The following is a 14946-nucleotide window of genomic DNA, read 5'->3' as shown; positions in this document are numbered from 1 at the left end:
AGGAGGATTAAAACACATAGTTTTCTATAGATTTAATTTTTTGTTTAGTTTTTTTCTGACACATTTTTGTAATCCATTGATGATTTAGTTATACATGTTTTATTTTATTTATTTATGTTTTTTTGACACAATTTTTATTCATTTATTGCTTAAAATTATGATTATTTTCTTCATATATTTATGTTTATTTTTATAGAACAAAATATATGATTGCTTATCAGTTAACTTTAACGAACGTTTCAGAGTCAATTATCTTGAAAATGTCCTCTCGAAAGTGCAGCAAGTTCTCATTGAATAAATTGCTGCTCTCACAATGTAATTTTGCCATAACTGGTTTAATGTTCTCAATCTGCGCTGCATTCGCCAATTCTGTGAAATATTGCATCTGAAATGAAATAAAGACATTTTTATTACTGTGTGGATTAGATTAGTTAATCTCAAGACTCACCTGATTATTGCCTAGCATATGTGCCTGTCGCTTTTTAAAGCCCTGGGCCAATAGACTTTTCACCTTGTTCACTGTTTCCTCGGTCATTTCCTTTGCTGACGGCAATTGATTTTTGCCATAGAAGTAGCTGTAGACAAAGCGTGCCTGCAGATCCATCATCTGCGCGGCGCACACATAGAATGGCAAACCAATCAGCGCCATTGAGGGATTTCGTATATTGATGCACTGCTTATAGAGCATTTGCACCCAATTGTCCTCGACATAGATGCCTGCATTAATGCTGAGAAACGGAAAGGAATACTTATAGCCGGTGCAGTAGAAAATCGTATCGAATTCCTTGTAGGATCCATCCACAAAATATGCGCCATTCTCGTTCAACTCCCTGACATCCGGTTTAGTCGTGACATTTTCAAGGAATATCGAATTCGAAATACCCTCCAAATGGTGGCTAAGAGTAACTTCCTTTGCCGCCTTCGATATGATATTCGATAAGTCCAAGGCACTTGGTCCGCCGCCAATCACCAAAACGCGCTTGCCTGTAGGAATCGTTAGAAACTAAAAGTAAATTTGATAATATAATATCTTCAATCTTAAAAGTACCTTGGAAAACGTCGCTTTTTCGATAATCATGGCTGTGCATGTATTCGCCTTTAAACAGATTCGCATTCGGGATTTGTATATAATTCGGAGTATGATAATGCCCATTTGCTATGATTATTTTATCAAAATAATAATATTTCATAACATTTGTCAAGAGATTCTTGACAAGGACCTTTAAAAAGGTAAATTAAAACAGATTAGATTGTATTCTTTTATAGTATTTTTCTGTCTAGTGATTTATATTCTATATGCTACTTACTTGCCATTTATCCTTCTTCTTCAAGACCCGCAATACATAGGATTGGAAAATTATATATTTTCTCAACTCGAAATGATCAGCATAACGATTCAAGAACAAGCAAATGTCTTGAGATGATATATAGGAATCTATGTTCGCGCCGATCTCAAAATCCGGAAATCCCATCACCTCCTTGGGTAAATTAGTGCTAAATATATGGAAATATAGTATATTTAATTACACTTTTACAATTTAAGGATATAGTTATACTATATGGATATATTCCAATATTAATATATAGTCGATTACATACCGCAAATTCTCATACATACTGCTGTGCACGTCGATGCCATTGATTGTTCCAGTATTCTCGTTATAAATCCATGTGCCACCGATTTGATTTGAAAGTTCAAAAACTGTCGGAATTTGATTATTCTCAAGTGCACGCCGAGCACAGCAAAGTCCAGCGGTGCCAGCCCCAATTATGCACAAACTCATTATTCCAGACTTCGGATCGATGTTGCTCAATGCAAGCGCTTTAATTGAATATTACGATTATTTCCGTTGCCCTATTAATTTATGTATGCATGCGAGCAGATGAGCAAGTAATCTACACCGCAATCTCAAGCTTGATTATACCCGTTTAGGCTTGCTAGAGTGAGTATATTAGTTTTTTGCAACGTTCATCAGGGTAGATAGCTGAAATTCGGGATGCCAGCTCGAGTGTATACGCTCATTGAAGCCGCGGCATCTATTTAATCTTCAATATATTCCCTATAATATTCTGCCCATACTAAAAATAAACTCTTATTGTGTCTTATTGTGTAGCTCGGGTATTAAGCAGTCGGTGGCACCTGTTTCGACTGCTTTTCTTTGTCTGTATTGAGAATGTTCTCGTTTTCAACATCAATAACAAATCGCCATTGTGCGTGCATATATAGCAGCTACATATATGTAACAATCAGAAATTTTAAGTATCTCCAAGAGCTGAATACCGGAACGGCACTTATTTGCCTTAATATATTTAATATATATATATATATTTCAATGGTATATTTATCAGCAAAATATTTTCCGTTGAAATGCAATGATCGACTTGCAGATACTCTGCTCTTAAGAGTTTATAAATATTAAATAATTCAATTGCATTTTGATTATAGTTGGCCAAACCCAATCATCAATCAGCTATTGAATATGTATGAATTTTTTAATTCATGTGAATGTCCATATGTTTAAGCCGAATATTCCCTATATTTGCAAATGCCAAAAAGCCAAAGATCTACAAAAGTGATTCGTAGTGGCGTAACAAGTCAGATGGAAATTAATAAAAAATATTATACTTACTTCCTTATATTTAAATAATTGATAAATTGATTTAAACAATTGATAGGAAAAGTACAATAATATCATGTTTTAATAACAATTCTGAAAATAATCTTTCATATTTTCCAATTTTCTCACATAGTCAAGTGAGATCAGGGAGTGTCTAGACATTAGTGGGGAGTAGAGCTTACATACAATATTTCATAAACATTTGTTCAACTATAATAATTGCTAAACTTGTATAATAGTAGTTATTTCTTTCTTTATTATATGGACAATATATATTAAATTCAGATTTAATCTATTAGTACTTAAATCACTAATTTAATAATAACATTTGTAGCGGCACACCTGTAAGAAGATCAGAATTTAATTAAGCATATCAAATAAAAAAGTAAAGTTCATAAACTTACCTCGAATCAAAATTTCAAATCTTTTATGGCTTGTGGAAGGTCTGGCAGTTTAATGTCCTTGATTTGCTGTGGAATGTTCATGCTTTTGACAACACTAACCGCACGCGCTGGCGCCGCTGAGATTCCTGATTCCTGTTTGATCAACTTATTTTGATCTTCAATCCGCGTGATTATGTCATTCATATTTGTTTGCAGCACCATTCCGCCCATAACGAGCTCCGACAGAATATGATGAACGGCATCAGCGTGAAATATCAAATCCAATTCGCACACATTTTCAAAACACTTATCCAGAGTTTCGACAAACACCTGTATCAGATCCAATATACCCAGCTCACTCTCTGAGGAATCAACACAGAAGACAAAGTAGAGTGTGGCATAGTGTCGGTATATCAGCTTGTAATCGGAGCCGCCAATTAAGCTAAGGGATTATAATTTTTAATTAATCTATAGGAATTCTTTAGTTAATTAGATTTATACATCTGCCGCAATAGTTTTGCTGGGGGTATTAATTGGAGGTCAAAACTATCAAAAAAAAATTTCGTCGCTGCAGATAAGGCTTTTTTTTTATATTTATATTATCAAACAAATTTGATGTATTATATTTTTCATATGATAACAATATGAGGATTAAAACATTAAATACTATAAATGGCTTTTCGCCAATTGATCGAGTTTGGACTTTCCTACAGTTTTACTTCAATTTTTATTTTAATAGTGAATACCTTTGTTGCTAATTGATCAATTTACATCAAATGCATTGATCATACTTGTTTGGGTTAGTTTAACTTTATGTGATTGCTGAAATGACTAGCTGTATGTTCAACACATATATTCAGAAGATTTATGTTAACCTAGAATTTTACTTATATTCTATATTATTGTAATTTTACCTGCCGCCTTCCAGAAAATTGCAAACGTTATCATCGCGCTTTGAGACTAGCTGAAACGTCTCTTTAATGATTTGTTGTTGCAGACTTTCATCCTAGTTAAAATAGAATCAGTTAATTTGTGTACTTTATAGTATAGTATAGTATATGTTTTAGCACAGATATATACCAAATATAAATATATACCAACAAATATTTACATTTTAAAACAAATTCAAAACAAACTTGTATGTACTTCACCCACTCTTATTTTTGCTACGTATTGTTTTCACTTTTTGTTAACATACGAAAGTAATGTACATCTACTCGAAACGCTTAATACTTACAAAATATTGATAGAACTTTGATAGACGAGGTTTCCCATGATTGTTAAATACAAGTATAGCTTTTATCATTTTTAATTGTGAAAAAATCACAAATTAGAGATTCGCAAAATCTTATTGTAACATATGTTAGTATTGATGTTTATTATTAGCGATGACACTAAAACTATCGAGCCGGTAAAGAATCGATAAGCTGAAAGATTTTAACCAAGCCATTTCCACTGTGCAGCATTTCGTTTTTGCTTTCGAGGCCAACTACAGATTTCTCTGCAGTTACTAATTGCTGTAGTATGGCAAGTTTATGGTAAGAGAAGTCACATAAATTATTACTTTTGGGCTAAAAATTTAATAACTTAAGGCTGGCGTTCATTTCGTTTGAGTTTGACTCACGCAAGTATTTGTTTGCATAGCCTAAACACAATATAAGAAACTAAACGCAAAATAATAATTAAACACCGCCCTACTCCAATATCCGTGAGACACGCAAGTGTCAATGCGACGTCTTGGCTCTTAAAGCAGTAAAGGGATAACAAAATTTTGTCTATTGCCTAATTGCCTAATATCAGGCGATGATGACCAAACTAATGTCATAAACAAATTAATTTAAAATTTTGTTTATTAAACAAATTTGAGAACTCCATTGTTTAACCCAATAAAATAATTTGTATGTTTTTTTTTAATCAAGCAATATTTTTACTCTTGTATTTCACTTTAAAACACCAATTATAGTTTTGTTAACATTTAAAAGCAACATCAAATATAATACCGTAACCATTATTTATTGTTAATAATGCACAAAAAGCCAGAAAAAGGGTAAAACAGCTTAAAATGATTTTAAGCTGCGACCGATAATTCTAAGCGCGGGCAGTTGGGAATGCCGCACTCAAGATCTGGACAGTTCTCGTGATGGAAGCAGCTGTCGCTACTGCAAAACATGCATCCGTTGGGCGTTAGCGGCACATTTGTAGAGAGCTTGAGCGTATCCCACACCTTCTTCAAGTCCAAAACTAGAGCGTTCATCATTTCGAAAGTATGGAAGGGTGTTGGAGCCAAACGAAGTTTTTCCTCACCGCGAGCAACTGTTGGATAATTTATTGATTGCATATAGTGTCCGTACTGGTCCATAAGCATATTTGAGATTTGACTGCATATAAGGGGATCTCCAATTTTTATTGGAATAATGTGGCTTGGCGTATCTTCAACAGGAAAACCTGAAATAAAATTAAATATATATTAAAATAAAGTTATTGGAGTTATTCAAAAAAATTAATAGCAGAATATTTATAATATACTTTTAAAATGCATTAGCATTAAACATTTTAAAAGCTAACGTAACAGTTGCATATAACTGCAGTAAATTAGTCTGTTCTTTGCCTGTTACATAGATAAGAACATTCTAGTCGCTGAAACTATAAATATATTTAAAGAAATTGAAATTCTACTATCAGGTGCTGTAATTGATTACATAATACATTTTTACAGGCCACTAGCCAATTTGGTAAATATAGTCTATGTGATTTGCCACGATCTTAGTTGGCAAAGGAAAAGTACTTATATCAAATGTCAACAATGCTCATCAATAATATTCATTATATGTGCAGTTTTACTAGTTAATTTGCTTATTTTTTTGGTCAGATTGGAAAGGAAAAAAAAATATGTATATGCATATTTAAAATTAGGAAAGATATTTAAGTTTCGGAATGCTCACATATGAAAGGAAATGGGCAATAAATTTCTAAAAATGTTCGTGTTGCGAATTTAAATTCTTTGCGATATGCATGACATGAATATATACGAGTATTTATTTTAAATTACATGACGCTTTTTGTAATATTATCTATCAAAATTTTGTTTATATAAATAACAGATAATTTTACTAAAAATATATATATGTATATATTAGCGTCGTCATCGTTGTCAACATTTTTCTTATCAAGCAACATTCTTGTGGTGTAAGCATTATCTGCCTGTTGTAATACTAATATTGAGTATAAACAGTAAAAACGCACATGGCTAAATTTACTCAAGTCATGCTACATGTTCAATATTTTCATATATTGAGCAAATTATAAAACAATATATGTTATTAGTTATGTGTCATATTTTAGTCTCAGAACAACTAAACTGCTCGAATTAAAAGCATATTAAAATGCCATTCCGAACTAATATTTTCAAAAACAGACAGCTAACATGACTCAGCTCGTTGAGCCGAATTTATTTACTTTAGTCGTATGCTAATGCAAATGCTAATGAATGCTGATAGAATATACAATTTTCAAAATGCAAATTTACCTTCTCGTTTGAGCAGATTCTTCAAGTACGAAACATTTCGTTGATGGATACTTCGCAGTTGTCGACCTTCCTCCGAGGCCAGTATGGTCACAGCTTCAAGTGCGCCACAGAGAACAGTTGGCGGCAATGACGTAGTGAATATGAAGCCAGCAGCATAAGATCGCACCATGTCAACCAGGGCACCAGTGCTGGCTATGTAGCCACCAATGTTGCCATATGCCTTGCCTAGGGTACCCGAAATAATGTCCATTTTAGAGAGCACGCCGTCACGTTCCCCGACCCCAGCGCCATGGTCGCCGTATAGTCCAACCGCATGGACTTCGTCAATGAAGGTAATGGCTCCGTATTCATGCGCAACATCGAGCAGTTCTTCTAATGGGCATATTGCACCGGTCATGGAATGCACAGTCTCGAATGCAACTATTTTCGGTGTCGCCTTGTCCACTTGTTGCAGCAGTTGGCGTAAGTGATTGACGTCGTTATGTCGAAAGATGTGCTTGGGTACGCCACTATTTCTTATGCCCATAATCATAGAAGCATGATTACCAGAGTCCGAGAATATGTGGCAATTCGGCAGTAATTTCGCAAGCGTAAATAAGGTTGAGTCGTTGGCCACAAAGCAAGAGGTAAAGAGCAGCGCCGCCTCCTTTTGATGGAGATCAGCAAGCTTCCTTTCAAGTCGCTCGTGATGCAATGAGTTTCCTGATATGTTACGTGTTCCTCCAGCACCAGATCCGTGCCTTTCCAATGCCTCCTTGACAGCATGTTTCACCTGGGGATGCGCCGACATACCCAGGTAGTCATTGGAGCACCAAACCGTAATGGGTTTCTCAGACTGCGAGGAGTAATCGAGAGCATGGGGAAAAAGGCCATCACCAGCTAAGCGATTCACTCGTTTAAAAACACGATATGAATGATCTCTTTTCTTTTTTAATATTTGCTCGTTGAAAAACTTTTCGTACTGGAAAGTTGAATTTTCTGCAGCTGTGCCAATTTCGTTTCCACGGCCACGTCTTACATCATTTATTGCCGAGCTAGCACCAACCGAATAGCTTTTCGAAGAGTATGACCTTGCGGACTTCACAGAATTTGGAATTGGTGTTAAAAGAGAAAGTTGTTTTTGGGTTGTCTTATTGGATTTGCTGATAACTGGACAGAACACTCCATACGATTGGTACAATATCTCGGCATAATTGCGTAGATAATTTGCACTGAAACGATTCAGGAACGGGCACTGCATAGTTGAGCGAGCGTTTTATTAAATGAACGTTATTGGACTTCGGCGCAAGTTCAAATTATGCAAGAAAACCGAAAGTTGCAAAATATAAATGAGAAAACTAGCGATGACCAAATCAGGCGATATATCGATTGCATCTGACCATATGTGCTCAGATATATCGATTGCTCCCACAATTATTCGTAATATGAATTTTTCTGAATTGGACTCCTCTTAACTTTGCTACTTAATATACTATATTATTTTGTTTTTGATTTTGTATTTTATTATATATCACATCATATTCATAACTTACTTATTCAATTGGTGCCTTAACAAATATTGTTTAATCATTGAGGAAATTGGATTCATATTGTCAACCGAGCAGTAGCTGAGATACTTTAGGCTTTAACGGCTCTATAATTTTACTTTAAAAACAACTTACTTACTGTGGCACTTTTAATTCTAGTCCTGGAGACTTTGTATAAAATACCTTTAATTATAAAATAAATAAATTGTTCTGCCTCAATAAGATTTCAAAACCAATTTTATTTTTTGGATAAAAAATAACTTCTTTACAATACAAGAAATGCAAATTCTAAAAATAAACAATATTCAATTTACAATTTTTAAATTTGTATTTTTTAAATATTAACCAAAATGATCAGCTTTTATCCTTAAACAAAAATTTCTGTATTATAATGATTGCACTTGCATTAAGGATTTTGATTCAATATTATTACATTGAAAGTTTGTTTTTATTTTTGTTTTTAACAATATAATCAATTTTTTTGTGCCTAATTTCTCACTTTTTGTGAAATTCAATATTTAATAAGGTGTACTTCAATTTACTTTTGGAGTAGTGAAGAGCTTAAGCTTTTCCGAAGCTTGACGAAAGTACCGATTTATTTTATTATACATTTATCTTCTTTTTGTTGTGATGCAATATTATTTTAATTTTGATGTGTTGAGTATGTTTTCTATGAAAAATAATATTGATTTTCAATTATGTACTATATCAATTAAATTTGATGATGACATGTGATAAATCATATAGATCTTTTACTGATGAAAAATAAAAGACATTAAATGAAGTAAATGTTTCACATGGATTTTTGTTTAGGGTTTCGGAGGCGTATGTTTCCGAATTTTGCGAAATAGTCAACAACTTGTATGGCTAAGCCTCATATACAGATATGCGTGAATTCTATATTAATCTATATATTTCTTATACTCATGTGTTTGGAAAATGTGTTTGAATGTAGAAAAATAATTAAAAAAATTTTCGTGAAAAAAAAAAAAAACAACTTTTGCGTTACACGCTTTACAGTATTTTAGGTTGATAGCTCGGTAATCCGATTCCTGTACATTGTATTAATGAAATTCGTCTAACTTCACTTAGTCTGAATGCCCTAATAATGAGAAACCAAACCTTGTAAGTACTTAACTTTTAAGAGTATTATTCAATTTTTGTTGTATTTTGGACAAACAATAAATTCGAGCATTTTAACCAACATAGGCGAATGGGGGATATGGGGGAGGATAGAAGTTTTGGAATGATCCAGAGTTTTGAATGGGAATCGTAGCTGTTACCAGTTTCGAGACTGCTGTGGGAACAACAGAGGTGGAAAATAAGGTAGTGTAAGCAGTTCTTGCACCAAATGTTAGCTTAAGAACTTTGCTACTCGTGGCTGTGATGAGCGTTTCATAAATAGAAGTAGACGTGATTAATTGAGGCTGTGGAATTCCCAATAGAGGATTATAGAAGGGATTTATGGAATATGGAAATTGTGACATAGGTGGCACTGGCAAGGAAATTGTAGAGACTTCAGTGACAAATTCAGTTTTTTTCACCTCCCCAACAGACTTCGACAACGTTCTTAGAATACTTTCAGTACCCCTTACGAGAGGTATAACATACGATTCCCAAACTGTATCAATCTTAATGATTGGACGTGTGGTAGTTATAACACTATTAGGTTGGCCTAATATTTCTGGTTTGATTTCTGATTTACTAAGCAATTCGGAGTCAACAGGATTTATCGCATTTGTAACATTTGAGATACCATTCGCATTCGGCTTAGCCTCAAACTGGCCAGAGTTGCTCTCATCGCCGAATTCAAGATCCAAGTTAATTTCGGAGCCTGCCTCATCCAAAATGCCCTCGAAGTCTTTAAAGTTTTTGGCAGGAACAAAATTATCGCGGAACGGCGAAATCGTCTGAGTTACAGTTACAAAGCTTGTATAATCGTAAGTTTGCACTAAAGTTATATGCGAAGTCTCGTTCAGCTTATCATTAATGATTGGCAAAATTTGAGTCTTCAGTTTGGTTTGGGTGAATGAAAACGATTCCGTTATTGTCTCAAGTTCCGGTGTTTCAAGGCTATCTGTATAATGAATAGGCTTCAAGGTGGTAACAATTCCATCCATTGATGGCTTAACCGTCTGAGTTGTAGACTCCAAAATGTTTTCAGTTAAAGGTCCATCGTGTTCCGAATACTCCTCAATATGATCAGTTTTAAGTGTTTTCTCAAATGTCGAGGTTACAGTGACAAATCGTGTTTTTTTCACAAGCCCAGCCTGTAGAAAAAAAAGGTAAACAAAATTCTTAATTAATTGGGTATACAAATATAACAAAAAAGTATATAAAGATAAATTAATTAAGGTTTATAAAAAAATTCTTTAAAATATTAGAGAATATTTTCATTCGCCTTACTGACATAGATTTATATATAAATAATATTTATTAAATACATATTAATAGAAAGCGTATACTTTCCTGAAAAACGTATGGACTTTTGATGGTGGCAATTTCATAGTAGGTATCTTCAAAATTGCTCGGAGTTGAGATTTCGACATTTAAAGTTTGCACGAAATTATTGGGCTTTATCACATCGTTGTCGGGCACAATTGTGTTTTGTGAGCCAACAGCATCCAAATCTCTGTTGAGGTCAATGGTCTTTTGAATTTGCGGGTTGTTCTCAACTGGTTCCACGAGCGGATCAATTTCTTTGAGAGCCTCTGTTTGTAGTTCACTTCTGGCCATATTCGGAGAGCTTTTTCTGATATTCACTTTTGGCTTTGGAGATGATTTATATTGCCAACGGCCTGGACGACGATTCAGCTTCAATGTACTCGGACTGAAATTTGTTACGTTATTATCTTCAGAAATCAGATTCGTTTTGGTTCTATATGAGCGACGAGAACTTGTCTCCACCTGGGACGGCGTGACCTGAATTATAGACGACTGCGTCGATTTATTCCGCCTGAAAAGAATAAATGAAATAAATAATATAAAATGTAATGAAGATCCTATGATAATATAACTATACATAATACATATATGATATATTCATATATGATATATATAATTTTACCTCTTGCCCTTGTTCCTGGATAATTTTCTTTTTTCTCCTGAAACCCGACTATTTTTACGAGTACTCTTGGTAGGCACATGGTTAGATTCGACGGGCGTCTTGTAATTTGGCAGAGATGGCGTCACAGTCTTCAGTACTCGAGCTGAAGTTGTCGAAGTGTGGCGAGGTTTGCTTCTTCGTTCAGTGCTCGAAATTGGCTGATAAATTTGTGAAGTTTTGCCCAACGTTTTGGCAGTTATGATTGCCGTTTCCTTTGATGGGGTATTTGAGCTTCGACTTAGACTATCCTTTTTCCTTTGCAGCAAGCCCGTTGAGCTGCCATAATTATTGCGCTTGGAATGATCGGCACGTGTATTCAAATTAACCAAGCGAAATGTTTCTTCGGCGAACTCCTCCGGCTGCCGCGAAAGCAAAGCATACTCTGAGAAATCAACTGACTTGATTGGCGTATTGAGCAAACTTATGTGACTGCTTATAGCAATCGTAGAATTCGCTGTCGGTTGTTCATTTAGACTTGAGCTCAATAGCGGAGTTGGACTTATGCCATTTTTACTGTCTTTAGTTTCCGGCACATGCGGCTTGGTGTCAATAATATCCACAGGCTTCGCAGGTTTCTGAGGTGTCAAATCTGAAATGGAATTGAATGGGAAATATATGAAATATATGAAATCTTCTTGCTTCTTCTGATCTATTTATATATATGGATTGGTATTTAGACCCATTTCCTATTCAACTTTCAGTTATTTATTGGGAACTTAGATTCCAGACAAACTTACCGAGTAGAGGAGAGCTTTGCGGCGAGAAGACCATAACAGTATTGCCAATAGTTGTTGTAAAATCCAAGAAGCCATAAACAGTTTGTGTTAATTTTGGAACATCAGAACAGGCAGCTGTAACGGAAATTAATTTCATTATAAATATTAATTCTGTAAACAAATATGAAACAAATTACTTACCATAGTTCGCAAGCAAAATAAGAAATAAAAGATACGTCATTTTGATGCATTTATTCCGCTGGGACGCGGCTCATTGGTTAATGATCGTATCTAAAAAAAAGACGTCAATTAAAATCTTTACCTTGAAGCTTTTAATTTTAAATATATCTATTAAATATATAAATATTTTAGAATTTTCTAAAATCTGTATACCCTTTTAAGAAACCATATACCAATTGCTTAAGAATGCCTTAAATATATATGTGTGTGGCGAATATATAATAAATTATATCAACTGGAATTTAATTTAAAACAGACATTTCTGTATTCTGTAAAGAGGCATCAGACAAAAATAAAAAGACTTAAAGGAAACTCTTGTTTCCCGTGATCAACAAACTTTGCCTTTACAAGCTCATGTATATATATTCTGTTACATACGGGTGATAGGATCTATTACTGCATCCATGCACCAACATTTCCATTAAGAAGACCGCAAATCCTGATCAGAAAAAGTTTATTTCCTGATTTCCTCTTGCCTAGGGCCTTCTCGGTCCACTGTAATTTGATAATATAGTTTTTCCTGTTATTACTTACGATGACATTAATGATGCTACATTCTATTATGTGGATCCCTAAAAGATATTTCCCTATAGCATATTTTTGATGGTCAGATCATAGTAGAAGATAGAATGGAAAGAATTTGGGGTGTGGAAATTGAAAACTAACAAACTTATACGACAAGCGTAAGACCATGCACACGTTCTTAGTCCACTTTTTATAATCTTTTAAGTAGCAGTTATTTTTAATAACAAAGAAATATACGTTTTTCCTAAGGCTAGAAATAAAATGGCAACCTTCACAAAACCTGATTTTAAGCCAAACAATGCGGGTGGTACTTAAGGCATGGCTAGTTGCAAACCGTATTCCACAATTGTAAAGCTGGCGTCATATAATTGTTGAGGCAAACCTCTGGCACGCCTCATTATAACTCACTTTAAGACTGTTCGGCCAAACGAGTAACAAAAACTTGAAATTCGAAATTAACAGAGACCTCACACGCACAGTTTGCCACTATTTGCTACCGATATCTCTTGCCATTATCTTATTATCGATAAAATCGATCATTTCTAATGTTTTTTTTAGACATAGCTTCGCAAACCCAAAAGCTAAACACATAACATTTTATATGCAAATTCCAGAAATTCCTTGAAGCCTCCGAATTTTTGTAGCTTTTCATATTTCCCACAAAAACTTTATAAAACTTAATTGACAATAATATAACATACACAATAAACTCTTCGGTTTTGGTGCTAGCACAGATTTGGACGTTACATTATCGTATTAAATGTTTTGAAATAAACAAAATACCGATTCAAACAATTTTTAGTACAGGGTATCTATTCATCAGACACAGTTTATCACATTTTCAACACACACAAAATTTCATTTAATTTTTTTAATTAACACGGAAACAATTATAGAAAACGTCAACGACTTTACTTTCATATTTCAGATTATTTAATTATAATTAATATTATAAATTAATTTACACTTGCTCTAAGCTAGAAAGCAAAACCGTTTGCAACATAATATTACCTAAGTGGCAAAATACATAAGTGAATGTATATATACTATATATGCGCGCACACATTACAGAGAATAACAAACGTACGTGTGTATGCGTGTGTGTGCATGGGTGGATCGATGTGTGTGTGTGTGTGTGCATGGTTCAATTGGTGGTAAGCAACGTACATATGTATGTATTTATGTATCTATGTGTGAATGCAGGTAAATAAACCAAAATGAATTAAAATTATGCACATAAAACACTTGTTTTCATTGAATAGTTAGATTATAAACGAATAAATCTGGTTTAGAGTTGATAATTTAGTAAAAGTAATTCACACTTTGTAAATGACCATGAATGAAAGTTACCTCTCTTCTTACTTTCAACTCAATTAGATTTCTTTTTTTTCTAAATTTATAATATGTATTTAAATAATATTACACTGAAAACACCAATAAAATTTAGAAGAAACCAATAAAAACTGAATATTTGCTTACTAAAGGTAATGTACACAGGTGGCAGCTCCTAAGACACAGAAGAATGCAATGATCGAGTTACATATGAATGTTTGGACATTAGGGTGACTCAAGATTTGAACTAAAATTATTTATATAATAAATTATATATTACATTTCAGAATTGGTTAGCTTAAACAATTTATTTTATTTTTATTTAAATATTTATTTTGTTTTATAATTATATATATTTATATGTTAAAATAAATATTTTACTTGTTAAAAAATGAATGCATGAGTACCCGTATTTTGTTAGTTTTTAGCAAACAAATCAAATCGTTTGTTTTGGTTTGATAATATTGTGCTTTATATAAGTTTTGTATAACAGACGGACAAAGAGACAGCGAGACTGGCAAACAAACACTGAAATGTAAAAATGTTTCTGCCCCAAATTTGTATGCATATCTTTTATGAATATTTTTAAGAATTGTTTATTTTTTTTATTTTGTATTTTGCATTTGGTCAATAACCTTGACTTCGAATCAGCCTACGCAAAACGCAGGTCAATAAAACTTGATGAAATTTACTGAACGAAGATAAATCAATATTATTCCCAAGGTTTGAGATGTGCAAATTTTGCATATGATCATCGTACATAAAGAGAGAGAGACAACTTAAGTAAAATAAGATATAATCGTATAACAGTAAATAAAAGAATAAAATGTTCCCTCCATTAATCCCTTATTCAAATTAGAGAAAATATCAATTTTGCTATCGAGATATCGTGGCACGCCGATATTTTCGATAGCATTTGCATGCGTTTTGCAATCCGATTCGCTTTTTGCGTTACGAAATAACGATATCGTAGT

General features: G+C 33.6%; 4 protein-coding genes across 12 annotated transcripts; all 4 read right to left on the bottom strand.

Moving 5' to 3' along the window:
- Positions 1–83: 83 nt before the first annotated feature.
- On the bottom strand, positions 84–1963 carry Fmo-1 (Flavin-containing monooxygenase 1). Its single transcript, XM_018012286.2, has 5 exons — positions 1600–1963; positions 1308–1494; positions 1049–1220; positions 449–984; positions 84–385 (listed from the first exon to the last, which is right to left on the bottom strand). The coding sequence occupies exons 1-5, from the start codon at positions 1782–1784 to the stop codon at positions 218–220; spliced, it is 1248 nt and encodes a 415-aa protein (XP_017867775.1). The 5' UTR covers positions 1785–1963; the 3' UTR covers positions 84–217.
- A 706-nt stretch (positions 1964–2669) lies between these two features.
- or (AP-3 complex subunit sigma-2 or) lies at positions 2670–4400 on the bottom strand. The gene is made up of 4 exons (XM_018012295.2): positions 4239–4400; positions 3916–4007; positions 3023–3443; positions 2670–2960 (listed from the first exon to the last, which is right to left on the bottom strand). The coding sequence occupies exons 1-3, from the start codon at positions 4305–4307 to the stop codon at positions 3029–3031; spliced, it is 576 nt and encodes a 191-aa protein (XP_017867784.1). The 5' UTR covers positions 4308–4400; the 3' UTR covers positions 2670–2960; positions 3023–3028.
- A 593-nt stretch (positions 4401–4993) lies between these two features.
- Alas (5-aminolevulinate synthase) lies at positions 4994–7893 on the bottom strand. Its single transcript, XM_018013178.2, has 2 exons — positions 6528–7893; positions 4994–5446 (listed from the first exon to the last, which is right to left on the bottom strand). Exons 1-2 carry the CDS (start codon positions 7765–7767, stop codon positions 5070–5072), a joined length of 1617 nt encoding a protein of 538 aa, XP_017868667.1. The 5' UTR covers positions 7768–7893; the 3' UTR covers positions 4994–5069.
- Positions 7894–8997: 1104 nt separating this feature from the next.
- LOC108617503 (uncharacterized) lies at positions 8998–14691 on the bottom strand. Of its 9 annotated transcripts, none has more exons than XM_089471610.1 (6): positions 14120–14203; positions 12077–12166; positions 11897–12010; positions 11121–11748; positions 10526–11009; positions 8998–10326 (listed from the first exon to the last, which is right to left on the bottom strand). In XM_089471610.1, the coding sequence occupies exons 2-6, from the start codon at positions 12114–12116 to the stop codon at positions 9250–9252; spliced, it is 2343 nt and encodes a 780-aa protein (XP_089327736.1). In that variant the 5' UTR covers positions 12117–12166; positions 14120–14203; the 3' UTR covers positions 8998–9249. The 9 variants fall into 9 exon arrangements, with proteins under 9 accessions (XP_089327736.1, XP_089327730.1, XP_089327731.1 ...); XM_089471604.1 differs by lacking the exon at positions 8998–10326 and adding an exon at positions 12494–12610 and having other exon boundaries at positions 10373–11009; positions 14120–14186; XM_089471605.1 differs by lacking the exons at positions 8998–10326; positions 14120–14203 and adding exons at positions 12494–12610; positions 13991–14007 and having other exon boundaries at positions 10373–11009.
- Between the last annotated feature and the right edge of the window lie 255 nt (positions 14692–14946).

The sequence above is a fragment of the Drosophila arizonae genome, chromosome 5 (assembly GCF_054131065.1).
Source record: "Drosophila arizonae isolate 15081-1271.41 chromosome 5, UAZ_ARI_1.0, whole genome shotgun sequence".
NCBI classification, from domain to species: Eukaryota; Metazoa; Arthropoda; class Insecta; order Diptera; family Drosophilidae; genus Drosophila; species Drosophila arizonae.
This window is presented reverse-complemented; position numbering and strand designations above follow the sequence as displayed.